Below are 19,823 nucleotides of genomic sequence, written 5' to 3' on the forward strand. Positions count from 1 at the left end.
GCTTTTCAGGTGTTTTTCTGGTTTCGTACAATTTATGCACAGTCAGGGGTAAATTAAAAGTTCTACAACTTTTTAATAGAGCAGGGATCAGCAACCTCCGACACTCCAGCTGTTCTAGAACTACAACTCTCAGAATGCTCCATTCAGTTCTAGGGAGTTCAAAGATCAGCGATGCAAGTGTGTATGCTGGGAGTTGCAGTTTCACAGCAGTTGTAGTGTCGAAGGTTGCTGACCCCTGTAATAGACATTCTTTCACTTTCTCCAGGATATTCTCTTGCTGTCAGTGAATGAGAACAGTCGGTTACATTCAGAGGCCACATACCTGTCAGTAGCTGGGCCTGCTGTCTGCAGAGGGGGGGGGGGGGGGTACAAGTGTATCCGGTGTAGACAATGCTCTGTGAGCTCAGCACATCAGCAACTGCACAGCTCTCTCTGCTAGTTTGTTACAAAGTGTCAGTCTGGAGTCCAGGCTGTTTAGAACATAGCCCAGCGATGCCCAGACTGCCTACAGCAGGGCATGGTGGGAATCGTAGATTTACAACAGCTGGAGAGCCACAGGTTGGACATCCCTGACATAACCTAAGGCCTCATGCACACGGCCATTTTTAGCACCAATGAAAGTCTATGGGGCTATTCACATGGCCATTCTTTTAACGGACAGTGAATAGCGTCCGTCCAAAAATAGAAAATGTCCTATTTTTGGCCGTTTTCACGGTCAGACTGACCCCTTTAAATTAACGGGACAGTTTTTAACGGCCGATTGACAGGAGTGCACCCGTTTAACGACCGTTAAAAACGTGTACACTTTACCCAGGAGAGGTTAAAAAAAAAAAAAAACTCACCTCATCCACTTGCTTGCAGTGCGGCAGACTCTTCTCTCTTCATTGAGCAGGACCTGCTATTTGCGTGGTAACATAACCACGTGCTAGCGCGCAGTGACGTCATCGCGCACCTTCAGCAGGTCCCGTTCAGTGAAGACTGCTGCAGCGCGAGCAAGTGGTTAAGATGAGGTGTATTTTTTGTTTTGTTTTTTGTTTGTTTTTTTTTCCGTAAAATCAGAAACAACAAAAAAAAGTGGTGGGTAATTATGGGGGCATTATTTAAACCATGGGGGAAATTATTTAAGATGGGGCCCTACATTGGGGGCATTATTAAAGCTGGGGACATTAAAAAAATAATTCCTACACTATAGAGGACATTATTTTAGCTGGGGGTCTACCGTCCTGTGGGTGTTCTCAGAAGGGTGGGTCTAGAAATAACTGCCAATCAAATTCTTCCATTTTTTTTTTCATGCCCGTTTTTAACAGACATAAAAAACTGATGAAAAACGGACACCTGGCCAAAAATTGGATGCGCACGCTCATGCAAAATGGCCATGAAAAACTGACAGTGTATTCGTTTTTAATGGACATTTTTTTCCCACTGTCTGCATGTAGCCTAATAGCTCTACCTGAACTGATACATTGTAACAAACCCTCATCGTCTGATTTAGTATTTGATGCGCTCTTGGCCTCTGAATGTAAGGAGTTCCCGTTATCATTGGAACACAGTGTATGAATGTATCAAGTCTTTTCATTATTCAGTGGTTAAGCCGATGGCAGTGTTAAAAAATGTGCTTTTTCTATATAAAAAAAAAAGTGAATGGAAAAATGTCCGCACGGAATCTGTCAGATGACCAGAACAAATGCTCCCTGACGGGCCTCATTGATTCCAGAGAGCACTGCATTTACCGGACAGATGAGCAATCTTCGGATGTTCAATGTGAATTATGCCCTACTTTTATTATGTGAAAAGCCTAAAATTGTGCATAAAGGTACCCTCTGGACAGATCTGATTCTGTGCTATGCCTGGTGCAGGGCCTCAGGGGGCGGAGCATGACACAGGAATTGTCTCCAGTAGGTATAAGCCTGGCCATACACATGAGAACTGCTGGCTGACGCCCCCTTCCTAGTGCGTGCGCACTGCTGGCTGACGCCCCACCCCTTCCTAGTGCACACACGCGCACTGCTGGCTGACGCCCCACCCCTTCCTAGTGCACACACGCGCACTGCTGGCTGACGCCCCACCCCTTCCTAGTGCACACACGCGCACTGCTGGCTGACGCCCCACCCCTTCCTAGTGCACACACGCGCACTGCTGGCTGACGCCCCACCCCTTCCTAGTGCACACACGCGCACTGCTGGCTGACGCCCCACCCCTTCCTAGTGCACACACGCGCACTGCTGGCTGACGCCCCACCCCTTCCTAGTGCACACACGCGCACTGCTGGCTGACGCCCCACCCCTTCCTAGTGCACACACGCGCACTGCTGGCTGACGCCCCACCCCTTCCTAGTGCACACACGCGCACTGCTGGCTGACGCCCCACCCCTTCCTAGTGCACACACGCGCACTGCTGGCTGACGCCCCACCCCTTCCTAGTGCACACACGCGCACTGCTGGCTGACGCCCCACCCCTTCCTAGTGCACACACGCGCACTGCTGGCTGACGCCCCACCCCTTCCTAGTGCACACACGCGCACTGCTGGCTGACGCCCCACCCCTTCCTAGTGCACACACGCGCACTGCTGGCTGACGCCCCACCCCTTCCTAGTGCACACACGCGCACTGCTGGCTGACGCCCCACCCCTTCCTAGTGCACACACTTACCTCTCAGAGAACAAAGATCAGCCATGCTAAAATCCAACAGCCCGATCCTCACCGCCCGGACATCTGCCCTCATACGTAGTTGGTCAGCTAGTCTGGCCGATATCAGCGTGTTCATCTAATGTGTATGGCCAGCTTAAAGGGGTTGTCGGTGGGGGGTCAGAGCATGCACACTGCTGCTATATTCATCTCTGTGGGATTACAGAGCGCTGTGCTCGCCCATATAGATGAAACGTTCTCAACAACCACCCCATTCATACAGGGAGACATGGAAACCCCTGTTCTGTGGTGTCACCAGCCGAACCCCCATCCGTAGTCTGGATGCAGCCCCTTTAAGTCCCTGTCTGCGTGGTTTTTAACACTTTTTTTTTGTTCTATCTGTCCGTAGGGGGTCAGCCAAATGACCTATGGGCCAAACGTAACTTCAGAGGACGCCCCCCAGGTGGCAGCTGGAGCCGTCTCGGATCTCTTCCCTCACCCATCAGAGCCCGCTCCATCTTACAGTAACATGGAAGACGTGGACTAAGGCGGAGGAAGACGGGTTTTTTTCCCCCCTCCTTTCTGTCTTTGTATCCTGCAGCCACACGCTGTTTGTACATAGCTGTTGAATATTTTTGTGTTTTGGGAATTTTTTTTTATTTTTCGGTGAGGGTAAGCGTTGCCGTGGTTTTTTGGCGTCCATGTAAGTAATTCTCACGTCCAGTTTTTTGGAACCCTACAGTTTCAGAAGCTTGAGTCAGTTCTCCGCGCCACTGCTTAGGGACTGTGCACCGAGAAACCCTTTTTATCCCCCACCCTAATATCTGTTAGATATATTTTTTTCTTTTTTCTTTTCTTTTTTTTTGTGTGGGGGGGGGGGGGGGGGGATTTTGCTTGCAATATGTACAGCTTCCTGCAATGGTCGTATGATGACCTCCCTGAAAGCCACGCTCACATGTACACGTGGATCGGGGCTCGGTGGTATTAAGAATAAAGTGCTGCGTTTTACGTTATTCCCTATGTTTTATATTAAACAAGGAAATCCAGCAGACGTCGCTGTATCTGGAGACGGTTGATTGCGTTGTCTGTGCCGCTGCCGATCCAGTCCTTTTAGGCAGTACACACCCATAGCAACCAGACAAGGAGTCCAAGCAGATCGTGGACCAGACCCAGTCATCAGATCTCTGCAATTAAGCGCCACACCTGTCTATAGGCTGTGTGGGGTATTGCAGCTCAGCCACATTCACTTCAATGCAGCCAGGCTACACTAAGGCTACTCTCACACTGGCGTTTTGGCTTTCCGTTTGCGAGATCCGTTCAGGGCTCTCACACGCACTCTAAAACGGATCAGTTTTGCCCTAATGCATTCTGAATGGAAAAGGAGTTTGCCTCCGTTCCGCTCTGGAGGGGGACACCAAAACGCTGCTTGCAGGGTTTTTGTGTCCGCCTGAAGATGCGGAGGCCGACGAACCCAATATGGCACAATAGAAGACTGATCCGTTTTGGCTATGTTACAGATAATACAAACAAATCCGTTCCTAACGGATGCATGCGGTTGTATTATCTGAACGGAAGCGTTTGTGCAGATCCATGACGGAGTGTGAAAGTAGCCTTACCAGACAGAACCCATAGACGGGTGAAAAAAAAAGGCCTCCGTGGGACAAAGGGCTCATGCACAGAAACGTGTGCGCCCCGTGCCAGTGCTGCGGACCGCAAATAGCAATCCACAAGGCACTGGCACCAGCCGTATGGCCGCCTTTTGCTAATGCGGACCTATTCACCGCTTCATCCGAGGATCTGTCTTTGTTATCCACTGTTTCCAATTTTACTTTTGCCTGCTTCGAGATTTCCTCTGTGAAAATCTGTGTAGTCACGCATTTCTTGCTTTTGCAACATTTGCCTGCATGGAAGTAACGTTTCCGCTTTCACTTTGGACCTAAGGTGACCTTAAAGGGGTTGTGAGCTGTGATGCCAGACACAACCCATGGCACGGTCTATGGAAGAAAGCAGCCATGTTTTTCTAATCACAACCCCCTCCTAAAAGTCATGTTCACTAAAACCCCACAAGGGCTATGAACTGCTTCCAGCTGAAAAGGACAGAAAGCAGAAAGACTCCTCCCCTTGTTGCCCCTCCCATTGTCCTTTTCAGTTGGATGCCAAACACATTATGTAGCCCTCACCAAATGCCAGAGTTTGGGTGGTCACTGGTTGAAAGGGGTTGTCTGAGATGTTTCTGTAAGCTAGTAAGTGGCTTTACAATAAAAAGGTGACCTTTTTATCTCGCAGCACCAGCCTAATTCAGGATAGCAACGATACAATGTGCAATTTTTCTGGCGGCCGGGGAGTCAAGTCAGGAACAGGACCTTCCAGGGCACTTTTTGGCAGCTTTGGAAATGGTGGAGGGGTACGCTAGTATACATTATAGCCGGCCTTCTACATAGGATAGTATAATTCGTTTGAAGTGTCTTACGGAGATCTAGGTGGATCCTGATTTTAGACTCTAAACCAAAAAATATAAATATTTCAGCCCATCAAGATCCTGAGAGCTTTTGACTTCATTTTAAATTATTTATATTTTTTTCTTAGGATTGCTTTGGCTGTATGTAAAGCAATTGCATCATAAATTCCTGTTCTCATATTCTTAATGAGTTCTTTGTCAGGAAACATCTACTTGACTCCCTCTAAAGTGACCCATGCTGAGGAGATGCTAGAGCCCGCCAGCTGAGGACGACTGCAAAGAGTATTCTCCCTCTGGAAGACCCAACACATTTATGCGCAGCCTATTGGTTTCACTGGGAGCTGTGCCATACCTCGTTTCTCCTGTTTATGTATTTACTATTCACAAAAGGTTAGCTAGGATATTTAGCTTGTGGGTGAAATTTAAATGCACTCTAACCTTTACAGGTGACCACCTCTAAATTTTTGCATGCACATGTCCAACTGTTCAATGTTTCAGTACAACTTGCTGTTCTCTAACAAGGAGCTTAAAGGGGTTGTCTCATCATGGGCAATGGGGGCATATCACTAGCATATGCCCCCACTGTCTTATAGGTGCGGGTCCTACCGCTGGGACGCGCACCTATATCGAGAACGAAGCACCGCAAGGGAAGGAGGGTGCACTGCGCATGCGTAGCCGCCCTCCATTCTTTTTCTATGGGGCTGGTGAAAATAGCGGAGCGTTGGCTCTGCTATTTCCGTCGGGCCCCACAGAAATTAATGGCAGCATGCGGTACGCTGCCATTCACCTCTATGGGGAGCCGGCTTGGTGGTGGCCGGACCGGAGTTCTCCAGCCACCACCTTGCGGGGCTCTGTTCTCGATATGCCCCTATAAGACAGTGGGGGCATATCCAGGTCTCCAGATGGCAACCAAAATGGTCATCAATGCGACTTAGAATTTACAAATCGTGACAAGACTTTTTAGTCTTGTCGCCATTTGCGACTAGACCCGCCACCGCAGCTCTGCAGTTGAATACAGCGGCGGGCACAGGAGATGATAGTTCTCTGCCCGCCGCCGATGTTTTTCTCAGCAGCGCAGTGGAGAAGGAGTCTCTACCTCCCCTCTGTGCTGCCGCCGCCAATAAGAAGAGAGACGGGGGGAGGAGGAGGGGAGGGGCTGTGGCTGTGGCCACTGCGCCACCAATGTATGTTATACTGGGGGGGTGCATTGCGCCACCAATGAAGATAACTGACCTGTTAATACAAATACAGGAGGTGGGTGCCGGAATCAAATAGCCGGCACCCGACCTCTATGACAGGGAGCTGTGATCAGAGGCAGTTAACCCTTCAGGTGTGGTACCTGAGGGGTTAACTGCAGCGGATCGCAGCTCCCTGTCATAGAGGTCAGGTGCCGGCTATTTGATTCCGGCACCCATCTCCTATATTTGTATTAACAGGTCAGTTATCTTCATTGGTGGCGCAGTCCCCCAACACCCTAGTATAACAAACATTGGTGGCGCAGTGCCAATGAGGGTTAAAAAAACATATGAACTCTCCTCCTCCGATTGATCGCATAGCTGCCGTTCTCCTGTTCTTTCTTCAGGACCTGTGGTGACGTCACTGAGCTCATCACTTGGTCCATTACCATTGTGATGGATCATGTGCTGTACCATGTGATGAGCACAGTGATGTCACCACAGGTCCTTTGACAGGTCCTGAAGAAAGAACAGGAGATCGGCAGCTATGCGATCAATTGGAGGAGGCGAGTTAATTAATTTTTTATTTTTATTTTTTTACCCTCAATTGACCTTCTACTGAGCATTCTTTATTAAAGAATGCTATTATTTTCCCTTATAACCATGTTATAAGGGAAGATAACACAGTGAATAGACTTTCATCGTAGCAACCATGCGTGAAAATCGCACTGCATCCGCACTTGTGATTTTCACGCAGCCCCATTAACTTCTATGTGGCCTGCGTTGCGTGAAAAACGCACAACAAAGAGCATGCTGCGATTTTCACGCAACGCAAGTGATGCGTGAAAATCACCGCTCATGTGCACAGCCCCATAGAAGTGAAGAATGGGTCTGGATTCAGTGCGGGTGCAATGCCTTCACCTCACGCATTGCACCTACGCGGCAATCTCGCCCATGTGAAAGGGGCTTAAGGGTGAATAGGACAAGGGTTCTAGCCCCTAAGGGGGCTAATAGTAAGTAAAAAAAAAAAAAAACTTGCGGCAATGTGATCCGGCAAGCAGTTCCATCGTGTCTGATCCGCCGATCTGGAGGTGACTGAAAGCAGTTGTGAGACGCATCAGGATGCGGATACATCTCACAAATGCATTGCAAGAACGAATCCATCTCTCCGCTTGTCATGCGGACAGACAGATCCGTCTTGTACTTTTTACACATTTTTACCGGTCTGCGCAGGCTGGAAGGACGGATCCGGCATTGCGGTATTTTGAATGCCGGATCTGGCACGAATACATTCCTATGGGGAAAAATGCCGGATTCTGCATTCAGGCAAGTCTTCAGTTTTTTTTTCGCCGGAGATAAAACAGTAGCATGCTACGGTTTTATCTTTTGCCTGATCAGTCAAAATGACTGAACTGAAGACGTCCTGAACAGATTACTCTCCATTCAGAATGCATGGGGATGAAACTGATCAGTTTTTTTCCGGTATAGAGCCCCTGTGACGGAACTCTATGCCGGAAATGAAAAACGCTAGTGTGAAAGTACCCTAAAATATTAATTTTAAATCCCCCCCTTTCCCAATTTGACATAAAATATATAAACATATTACATAACGCTGTGTCCGAAAAGTCCAAACTATTAAATGATTAAATATCTCCTATGTGGTGAGCGCCGTAACAGAAATAAATAAATAAAAACCATGTGATTCGCAATTTTTTTGTCACCTTGTCACCCCAAAAAATAGGATAGGACTGTTCTATTATGGGCCGAATGTTTCATGAAATGCTTGCAGCTTTTTTTTTTTTTTTTTGTGTGTGTGTGTGTGTGGTATTGAGTATCGCAATACTTTTTTATGGTGACGAAAGCGAATCAAAATTTGGGTATCGAAACAACCCTATGCCAATCTGATCGGCGTAGCGTTGTCACGATAACAAAATTTTATTTGGCTCCTACATTTTTCAGTGCAGGAGCCAATGGCTACTAGGTATTTTTTTTTAGTCTGGAGCATTGATATCCTAGCGATATGCCCCCTTTGCCCATGATGAGCCAACCCCTTTAATGGCAAGCTTCAAGCAGTATGTTCTCATACAATGCCCCGTGGAATCAGATGATGAATGCTGCACAACTCCAGGCACCCAAGTGTCACGTCAGACCATTTGAAACCGTTTACATCAGCGTGGTCTGCGTGCTAGAAGACCTGCAAGGATACCTGACCACACCACCGGGCACAGGCGTCATCGTCTTGCATAGGCCAGGGAGCATCTACGCTGGACGAGGGACCAGTGCTGTTCACTGATGAAAGTCGATTCACGCTGAGCAGAAATGATGCCCGCCAACGATGTTGGAGACGTCAAGGAGAGCGCTATGCATCAGCCACTGTTGTCACCAAACGAGCCTGTGCTGGTGTTAGTGTGGGCAGGTGTGAATGGTCCAGTGACAAGCCCAGACTACTTGAATAACATCATTAATCCAGTCATTGTGCCTCTGCATGAAAAACACCGGCCTAATTTCCTCTTCATGGAGGACAATGCGCCAGCTCATCGAGGTCGCATCATTAGAGAACGGCTGCTGGAGACTGGGTCACCTCACATGAAGTGGCCTGCACTTTCTCCAGACCTGAATTCCATTGAAGCCCTATGGGATCAGTGACTCCGTGTAGAGGCTCGTAACTCTGTAGCCCAGAACCTTAATGACCTGAGAGCCGACCTTCAAGAAGGGTAGAATGCCATGCCTCAGGAGACAAGTTGGTATGTGTTGTAAACAATCCTATATCCAAAGATTACGTATAAATAGAAATTCCACGGCACTCCGACAGATTGTAGTTTAAAAAAAAGTGTTCTTTAACCCGACCATGTAACGCACAGATGCGTCCGGGAGGCGGTTGATTTATTCCTCCTGGATGCATCTGTGCGTCATCTCGCACACAGGCGCGAGCGTTCACAGGATCGGAAGGTAAGCGAGTGGATCTCCAGCCTGCCAGCGGCGATCGCTCGCTGGCAGGCTGGAGATGCGATTTTTTTTTTAACCCCTAACAGGTATAAGACGCTGTTTTGATAACAGCGTCTAATATACCTGCTACCTGGTCCTCTGGTGGTCCCTTTTGCTTGGATCGACCACCAGAGGACACAGGTAGCTCTGTAATAAGTAGCACCAAACACCACTACACTACATCCCCCCCCTGTCACTTATTAACCCATGATCACCCCATATAGACTCCCTGATCACCCCCTGTCATTGATCACCCCCCTGTAAGGCTCCATTCAGACGTCCGTATGATTTTTACGGATCCACGCATCCATGGATCGGATCCGCAAAACACATACGGACGTCTTAATGGAGCCTTACAGGGGGGTGATCACCCCATATACACTCCCTGATCACCCCCTGTCATTGATCACCCCCCTGTCATTGATCACCCCCTTGTAAGGCTCCATTCAGACATTTTTTGGCACAAGTTAGCGGAAATGGATTTTTTTTTCTTACAAAGTCTCATATTCCACTAACTTGTGTCAAAAAATAAAATCTCACATGGACGCACCATACCCCTCACGGAATCCAAATGCGTAAAATTTTTTAGACTTTTATATTCCAGACTTCTTCTCACGCTTTAGGGCCCCTAAAATGCCAGGGCAGTATAAATACCCCACATGTGACCCCATTTCGGAAAGAAGACACCCCAAGGTATTCCGTGAGGGGCATATGGAGTCCATGAAAGATTAAAATTTTTGTCCCAAGTTAGCGGAAAGGGAGACTTTGTGAGAAAAAAAAAAAAAAAAAAGAAAATCAATTTCCGCTAACTTGTGCCCCAAATTTTTTTTTTTATGAACTCGCCATGCCTCTAATTGAATACGTTGGGGTGTCTTCTTTCCAAAATAGGGTCACATGTGGGGTATTTATACTGCCCTGGCTTTTTAGGGGCCCTAAAGCGTGAGAAGAAGTCTGGGATCCAAATGTCTAAAAATGCCCTCCTAAAAGGAATTTGGGCCGCTTTGCTCATCTAGGCTGCAAAAAAGTGTCACACATGTGGTATCGCTGTACTCAGGAGAAGTTGGGGAATGTGTTTTGGGGTGTCATTTTACATATACCCATGCTGGGTGAGATAAATATCTTGGTCAAGTGCCAACTTTGTATAAAAAAAATGGGAAATATTGTCTTTTGCCAAGATATTTCTCTCACCCAGCATGGGTATATGTAAAATGACACCCCAAAACACATTCCCCAACTTCTCCTGAGTACGGCGATACCAGATGTGACACTTTTTTGCAGCCTAGGTGGGCAAAGGGGCACACATTCCAAAGAGCACCTTTAGGATTTCACCGGTCATTTTTTACAGATTTTGATTGCAAGGTACTTCTCACGCATCCGGGCCCCTAAAATGCCAGGGCAGTATAACTACCCCACAAGTGACCCCATTTTGGAAAGAAGACACCCCAAGGTATTTTGTGATGGGCATAGTGAGTTCATGGAAGTTTTTATTTTTTGTCACAAGTTAGTGGAATATGAGACTTTGTAAAAAAAAAAAAAAAATCATCATTTTCCGCTAACTTGTGACAAAAAATAAAAAGTTCTATGAACTCACTATGCCCATCAGCGAATACCTTAGGGTGTGTACTTTCCGAAATGGGGTCATTTGTGGGGTGTTTCTACTGTTTGGGCATTGTAGAACCTCAGGAAACATGACAGGTGCTCAGAAAGTCAGAGCTGTTTCAAAAAGCGGAAATTCACATTTTTGTACCATAGTTTGTAAATGCTATAACTTTTACCCAAACCTTCTTTTTTTTGCCCAAACATTTTTTTTTTATCAAAGACATGTAGAACAATAAATTTAGTGAAAAATTTATATATGGATGTCGTTTTTTTTTTAACATTTTACAACTGAAAGTGAAAAGTCATTTTTTTGCTAAAAAATCGTTAAATTTCGATTAATAACAAAAAAGTAAAAATGTCAGCAGCAATGAAATACCACCAAATGAAAGCTCTATTAGTGAGAAGAAAAGGAGGTAAAATTCATTTGGGTGGTAAGTTGCATGACCGAGCGATTAACGGTGAAAGTAGTGTAGTGCAGAAGTGTAAAAAGTGGCCTGGTCATTAAGGGGGTTTCAGCTAGGGGGGCTGAGGTGGTTAATCACCGCCATGACGTTTCAGTGATAAAAGAATACTTTTTTTTTTTTTTTTAACTACAATCTGTGGGAGTGCCGTGGAATATATATATATTTTTTACACACACAGTGGATATAAAAAGTCTACACACCCCTGTTATAATTTCAGGTTTCTGTGATGTAAAAAAAAAAATTAGAGAAAGATAAATCATTTCAAAACTTTTTCCACCTTTTAATGTGACCTATAAACTGTACAACTCAATTGAAAAACAAACTGGAATCTTTTAGGTGGAAGAAAACCAAAAAAACTATAATAATGTGATTGCATAAGTGTGCGCACCCTCTTTTATAACTGGGGATGTAGCTGTGTTCAGAATTAAGCAATCACTTTCAGAATCCTGTTACATAGGAGTCAGCATACACCGGCCATCATGTAAAGGGCCTCTGATTAACCCCAAATAAAGTGCAGCTGCTCTAGTTGGTCTTTCCTGAAAATTTTCTTAGTCGCATCCCACAGCAGAAGCCATGGTCCACAGAGAGCTTCAGAGGGATCTCATTGTTAGAAGGTATCAGTCAGGAGAAGGGGACAAAACAATGTCCAAGGCATTAGATATATCATGGAACACAGTGGAGACCGTCATCATCAAGGAGAAAATATGGCCCAACAGTGACATTACAAAGAACTGGACGTCCCTCCAAAATTGATGAAAAGACGAGAAGACGTCTAGTCTGGGAGGTGACCAAGAGGCCTACAGCAACATTAAAGGAGCTGCAGGAATATCTGGTAAGTACTGGCTGTGTGGTACATGTGACAACAATCTCCCGTATTCTTCATATGTCTGGGCTATGGGGTAGCGGGGCAAGACGAAAGCCTTTTCTTACGAAGAAAAACATCCAAGCCAGGCTACATTGTGCAAAAACACATCTGAAGTCTCCAAAAAGCATGTGGGAAAAGTTGCTATGGTCTGATGAAACCAAGGTTGGACTTTTTAGCCATAATCCCAAAAAATATTTGGCCCAAAAACAACACTGCCCATCACCAAAAGAACACCATCCCCACAGTGAAGCCTGGTGGGGGCAGCATCATGCCAAGGGGCTGTTCTTCTTCAGCTGGAACTGGGGCCTTTGTTAAGCTAGAGGGAATCATGAACATTTCTAAATACCAGTCAATATTGGCCCAAAACCTTCAGGCTTCTGCTAGAAAGCTGAACATGAAGAGGAACTTCATCTTACAGCATGACAACGACCCAAAGCAAACATCCAAATTAACAAAGGAATGGCTTCACCAGAAGAAGAGGAGTAAAGTTTTGGAATGGCCCAGACCTGAATCCGATTGAAAATCTGTGGGGTGATCTGAAGAGGGCTGTGCACAGGAGATGCCCTCGCAATCTGACAGATTTGGAGGGTTTTTGCCAAGAAGAGTGGGCAAATCTTGCCAAGTCAAAATGTGCCATGCTGATAGACTCATCCCCAAAAAGACTGAGTGCTGTAATAAAATCAGAAGGTGCTTCAACAAAGTATTAGTACCATATTATTTTTTTCTTTCCCTCTACCTAAAAGATTTTAATTTGTTTTTCAATTGAGTTGTACAGTTTATAGGTCACATTAAAGGTGGAAAAAGTTCTGAAATGATTTATTTGTCTAATTTTTCTTACATCACAGAAACCTGACATTTTAACAGGGGTGTGTAGACTTTTATATCCACTGTGTGTGGCTATATACACCCCCCCCCCCCCCCCCAATCATTCTTTTATAGAGGCAGCCATTTTCCCCTGTATCACCACCATTATGCACACTAAGCAAATTGGTCTGGATTTTGACTGGCCGCCCTGAAAGGGTTAAAAGCTACGCACATCTTTGTGTTGAATTTCCTGTTCATTTGCTTTCTTCATGCAAAATGAATCAACTTTCTAGATAGTCGTCTGTTTATGCTTAACAATGGCTAAGTGAATAAGAGGTTTACAAAGCAGTAGGAAAAGACATATATACAGATCACATACAGCATATTGTAAAGAAACAATCACTTAACCTGCAATCAGTTCTCAGGTGAGCGCCTCGTTGCCGGCCAGAGCCCAAAAAAGTGGCCGGTAAGAGGCTTCAAAGAAGACCTCTATGTGAGAACTACTTGTACTAGAACTCTTGTATGTACCACCTGGTGGCGAGGAACTTGCCCTAAAATTGATTGCCGGTTCAGTGATTGTCTCTTTACTTCACGGTGGTTGTTTTTTTTACTGTATATGTTTTTTATAACTGCTTTAGTATTTTTTTTATTCATTTAGCCATTGTTTAAGTTATTCATCCTGTACCTTAGAATCCACCGTAAAGCATCATCTTGAACTATTTTCTACCGTTTTGTTTCTACAGAGTATGTGTAAGTCCTTCACTAAGCTGCTGAATCTGACATAAGTCCAGCAGGGAGGTGGAGGACGTTGTATACAGCAGGTTAGGATGTGGAGAGGGGGGTAAGCTTTCAAGGAGTACAGCTCATGGGCTGTAGATGAGGGGAATTATACAGGTTGTATACAGGTCCTTCTAAAAAAATTAGCATATTGTGATAAAGTTCATTATTTTCTGTAATGTACTGATAAACATTAGACTTTCATATATTTTAGATTCATTACACACCAACTGAAGTAGTTCAAGCCTTTTATTGTTTTAATATTGATAATTTTGGCATACAGCTCATGAAAACCCAAATTTCCCATCTCAAAAAATTAGCATATTTCATCCGACCAATAAAAGAAAAGTGTTTTTAATACAAAAAAAGTCAACCTTCAAATAATTATGTTCAGTTATGCACTCAATACTTGGTCGGGAATCCTTTTGCAGAAATGACTGCTTCAATGCGGCGTGGCATGGGGGCAATCAGCCTGTGGCACTGCTGAGGTGTTATGGAGGCCCAGGAGGCTTCAATGCGGCGTGGCATGGAGGCAATCAGCCTGTGGCACTGCTGAGGTGTTATGGAGGCCCAGGATGCTTCGATAGCGTCCTTAAGCTCATCCAGAGTGTTGGGTCTTGCGTCTCTCAACTTTCTCTTCCCAATATCTCACAGATTCTCTATGGGGTTCAGGTCAGGAGAGTTGGCAGGCCAATTGAGCACAGTAATACCATGGTCAGTAAACCATTTACCAGTGGTTTTGGCACTGTGAGCAGGTGCCAGGTCGTGCTGAAAAATGAAATCTTCATCTCCATAAAGCTTTTCATCAGATGGAAGCATGAAGTGCTCCAAAATCTCCTGATAGCTAGCTGCATTGACCCTGCCCTTGATAAAACACAGTGGACTACCACCAGCAGCTGACATGGCACCCCAGACCATCACTGACTGTGGGTACTTGACACTGGACTTCAGGCATTTTGGCATTTCCCTCTCCCCAGTCTTCCTCCAGACTCTGGCACCTTGATTTCCGAATGACATGCAACAGTCCAGTGCTGCTTCTCTGTAGCCCAGGTCAGGCGCTTCTGCCGCTGTTTCTGGTTCAAAAGTGGCTTGACCTGGGGAATGCGGCACCTGTAGCCCATTTCCTGCACACGCCTGTACACGGTGGCTCTGGATGTTTCTACTCCAGACTCAGTCCACTGCTTCCGCAGGTCCCCCAAGGTCTGGAATCGGTCCTTCTCCACAATCTTCCTCAGGGTCCGGTCACCTCTTCTCGTTGTGCAGCGTTTTCTGCCACACTTTTTCCTTCCCATAGACTTCCCACTGAGGTGCCTTGATACAGCACTCTGGGAACAGCCTATTCGTTCAGAAATTTCTTTCTGTGTCTTACCCTCTTGCTTGAGGGTGTCAATGATGGCCTTCTGGACAGCAGTCAGGTCGGCAGTCTTACCCATGATTGCGGTTTTGAGTAATGAACCAGGCTGGGAGTTTTTAAAAGCCTCAGGAATCTTTTGCAGGTGTTTAGAGTTAATTAGTTGATTCAGATGATTAGGTTAATAGCTCGTTTAGAGAACCTTTTCATGATATGCTAATTTTTTGAGATAGGAATTTTGGGTTTTCATGAGCTGTATGCCAAAATCATCAATATTAAAACAATAAAAGGCTTGAACTACTTCAGTTGGTGTGTAATGAATCTAAAATATATGAAAGTCTAATGTTTATCAGTACATTACAGAAAATAATGAACTTTATCACAATATGCTAATTTTTTGAGAAGGACCTGTATATGATTAGAGCGAAAGCAGAATCTGCAAATCGCACACACTCGTCAGCAAGTTAGAGAGATCCCTCATAGGCTGTGGAAGGAGAAATCAATCAAGGAAAACACGTTTTGCAATGCATGAGACCTAGTGAAAACAGCAGCATCCTGGACGCACTGATCCCTCGTGTATTAATAGGAGGGACATGTCCACATGCAAAAAGTGAACCTAGGAGCAGATTGTAAACTAAATTTCAGAGGTGTCCATTGCCTTTAAGATTGACATCCGCCACTGAGAAGGAGAAGCACTGTACCATGCTTCTCCTGCAAGAGCACCCACAATGCAGTGGGCACAGATTTATAATGCATGCATTTTAGGAATGCTCTCTTTTCTGCCGCCGCTGTGGTCTTATGTGGCGTCTCCTGGCATAAGCATAGCTGCAAGGGTTAAAAAAAAAAAGATTCTATGTTCCACCTAGCTGAAGAGCATGATGCTTTAGAGAAAGATTTATACATCTGGGCCTTTTCCTAATTATCTGTTTCTTGAAAAGTTGGATAACAACCAATATGGCCGTCCTTAGCCTTACCACAGGGCTCGGTATGCGAGGCATGTCTAGTTTTGCGACTTTATAGATCTAGGATGGGTGTGTCATCGTGGAAATCTGGCTGACAATCCTTGTGGGAACCATCTTTCTGGGAAAGCCGAGTGAGAACCAAAATGGCCACCATTACATCTCCCACGTGAGTTGTCAGTAATATTTCTAATGCATTTCAGCTCTGACGGGTTGGCTTCCAGATTTTGCAAATTCAAGTTGATGACCATATTGGACAGCATCCAGCTTTTCTAGAAAGGGAATAGCTGCATTTAGTTTTTTCCTACTCCATGAAACGCGGTGACATAAGTTCTATTCAGAAAGCAGCATTACTTACCTCCATCGATGCCGCTGCTGTTCCGAAGCTGCTCTGCACGTTCTGCCCTGGATCGACATGCCAAGAAAGGCCCACTTAGCCAACCACTGACTGTGGTGGGTGAAAACAAAGGCCATTGTTTGGCCTATTAATCAATTCATTTATTTTAATGTGTACCTGGAAAACCCCTTTAAGGAGGAAATGCTCTTTACGTGGTGAAAGTAACACTGCTGTGAGCATGCTTATGGTTCAGTACTGTGGTTGACACTTTTGTCGCTTTTCTCCCATTTCAGCCTCTTCCGACATGAAGGAGTCAAAAACCTCAACACATATATTTGGAGCAAGTGGCTTTCGGTCTCCAATCCATGCTAAGCAGCTTAGACTTTATTTATACAGCTCATACTCCAAGCTGGAGACGAGCCAAATACCAGCAAGTAGTGAGTTCCTCGGATGATCAAGACCGAAAATTTACGTTAATATTTTCTCTGAATTCTACAAGAGAAATATTCGACCCTTCCAATACAATATATACAACATCGGGGATTCCAGAACATCAAATATTGCTTCTACTCAATCATAACAGCCATTGTTTTAAAGAGCACTTCCCGCTTAATAAAAACGTACCCTGTGAGTTAGAGGACCTCTCCTGACATGTCTCATTACACGCTTGTATTCACCATCTTTTCTTATACTATTGCATTGCTCCATTCCTCTTAGAAATTTTCTCCCTTTTTTACAGGAGCATGATCCTACACTGTACTGATCCTAAGTTATATCCTTCATTAAACTCCAGTGCTGCACTCACTATTCTGCTGGTAGTCATTGTGTACATACATTACATTACTTATCTTGTACTGATCCCAAGTTATATCCTGTATTATACTCCAGAGCTAAACTCACTATTCTGCTGGTGGAGTCACTGTGTACATACATTACATTACTTATCTTGTACTGATCCCAAGTTATATCCTGTATTATACTCCAGAGCTAAACTCACTATTCTGCTGGTGCAGTCACTGTGTACAAACATTATATTACTTATCCTGTACTAATCCTGCGTTACATCCTGTATTATACTCCAGAGCTGCACTCACTATTCTGCTGGTGGAGTCACTGTGTACATACATTACATTACTTATCCTGTACTGATCCTGAGTTACATCCTGTATTATACTCCAGAGCTGCACTCACTATTCTGCTGGAGCAGTCACTGTGTACATACATTACTTATCCTGTACTGATCCTGAGTTACATCCTGTATTATACTTCAGAGCTGCACTCACTATTCTGCTGGAGCAGTCACTGTGTACATACATTACTTATCCTGTACTGATCCTGAGTTACATCCTGTATTATACTCCAGAGCTGCACTCACTATTCTGCTGGAGCAGTCACTGTGTACATACATTACTTATCCTGTACTGATCCTGAGTTACATCCTGTATTATACTTCAGAGCTGCACTCACTATTCTGCTGGAGCAGTCACTGTGTACATACATTACTTATCCTGTACTGATCCTGAGTTACATCCTGTATTATACTCCAGAGCTGCACTCACTATTCTGCTGGTGCAGTCACTATGTACATACATTACTTATCCTGTACTGATCCTGAGTTACATCCTGTATTATACTCCAGAGCTGCACTCACTATTCTGCTGATGGAGTCACTGTGTACATACACTACTCACAAAAAGTTAGGTATATTTGGCTTTCGGGAGAAATTTATGGAAAACGTAAAATTCCCGCTCCAGTGATATAATATCATGAAAGTCGGCTATTTAAGTAAAAGTCGCAATGGTGATTTCCTTATCTCAAACAATTTATTGAAACACCAGATGACACCAGTGCTGGGTATACCGCCACAAAATGTTAATGTCTCAAAAACTTGTCATGTGGGCTTCAGCACCAATTACAGCTCGACAACGTCTACTGCTGTTCACAAGTCTCGTTTTTGTCTGCCGAGGCATGGCATCCCACTCTTCTTGAAGAGCGGCCATCAAGTCATTGAGGTTCTGGGGTACAAGAGTTACGAGCCTCTATGCGGCAACTCAGCTGATCCCTTAGGTTTTCAATGGGATTCAGGCCTGGAGAAAGTGCAGGCCACTCCATTTGAGGTCTCTAGTGGCCTTTCCTTACTCATGCGACCTTCGATGAGCTGACACATTGTCCTCCATAAAGATTAAATTAGGCCGGTGTTCATTTAGAGGCACAATGACTGGATTAATGATGTTCTTCAAGTAGTCTGGGCTTGTCACTGTACCATTCACAAAGTGTAGGGCAGGTCTGTATGGACTAGACACACCTGCCCACACTGTAACACAACAACCAAAGGCTCATCTGGTGACAACAGTGGCTGATGCAGAGCGCTCTCCTGGACGTCCAACATCATTGGCGGCCATCATTTCTGCTCAGCGTGAATCGACTTTAATCAGTGAACAGCACTGGTCCCTGGTCCATGCAAGACGATGATGCCTGTGCCTGGTGGTCTTGTCAGGTCTAGCACGCAGACCATGCTGAAGTAACCAGTTTTGAATGGTCTGATGTGACACTTGGGTGCCTCTCACCTACCTTAAATGTGCCTGGAGTTGTGTGGCATTCATCATCCGGTTCCACAAGGCATTGTTCACAATAAAGCAGTAATCAGTGTGGGATATGGCCAAAGGATGTCCACTTCTCTGCCTTTCTGTGACTCTTCCAGTCTCTCTGTATCTCTGTTACAACCTGCTGATGACACTCTAAGCTCAGTGGCCACTTCCGTCTGAGAACATCCTGCTTGAAGCCTCGCAATGGTGAGGTACTGCTGATCAGTTGTTAGGTGTTGTCTGGGTCTCATGATGTCAAAATGTGAACAGCATGATGAGGAGGACTGTTTAAATACCAATTCTAATTGAACCAGGAAATATATTGGACGTTTCATGGAGTAAACACCTGTTGTGAATCTTGCCTTAAGCTCCTTGTTAGAGAACAGCAAGTTGTGCAAAAAGTACAGAAAAATTGAACAGTTGGACATGTGCATTCAAAAGTTTAGAGAAGCTCACATTAAGTTCACTTGTAAAGGTTAGAGGGCATTTTAGGCTCATCCTCAAATTTTACCCTCAAGCAAATATCCCTAACTTTTTGAGTAGTGTACATTACTTACCCAGTACTGATCCTGAGTTACATCCTGTATTATCCAGAGCTGCACTCACTATTCTGCTGGTGCAGTCACTGTGTACATACATTACATTACTTACCCTGTACTGATCCTGAGTTACATCCTGTATTATCCAGAGCTGCACTCACTATTCTGCTGGTGCAGTCACTGTGTACATACATTACTTATCCTTTACTGATCCTGAGTTACATCCTGTACTATACTCTAGAGCTGCACTCATTATTCTGCTGGTGCAGTCACTGTGTACATACATTACTTATCCTGTTCT

General features: G+C 45.0%; 1 protein-coding gene across 1 annotated transcript in view; it reads left to right on the plus strand.

Annotated features, from left to right (window-relative positions):
- Positions 1-3,675, plus strand: part of USP19 (ubiquitin specific peptidase 19) — a 62,282-nt gene extending 58,607 nt beyond the window's left edge. The window contains exon 26 of the mRNA XM_044301869.1: positions 3,034-3,675. Coding sequence (XP_044157804.1) covers positions 3,034-3,171 — 138 coding nt within the window. The 3' untranslated portion in view covers positions 3,172-3,675. The remainder of the gene's footprint in view (positions 1-3,033) is intronic.
- The last annotated feature ends 16,148 nt before the right edge of the window (positions 3,676-19,823 follow it).

This window comes from Bufo gargarizans, chromosome 7, assembly GCF_014858855.1.
Source record: "Bufo gargarizans isolate SCDJY-AF-19 chromosome 7, ASM1485885v1, whole genome shotgun sequence".
Lineage (NCBI taxonomy): Eukaryota > Metazoa > Chordata > Amphibia > Anura > Bufonidae > Bufo > Bufo gargarizans.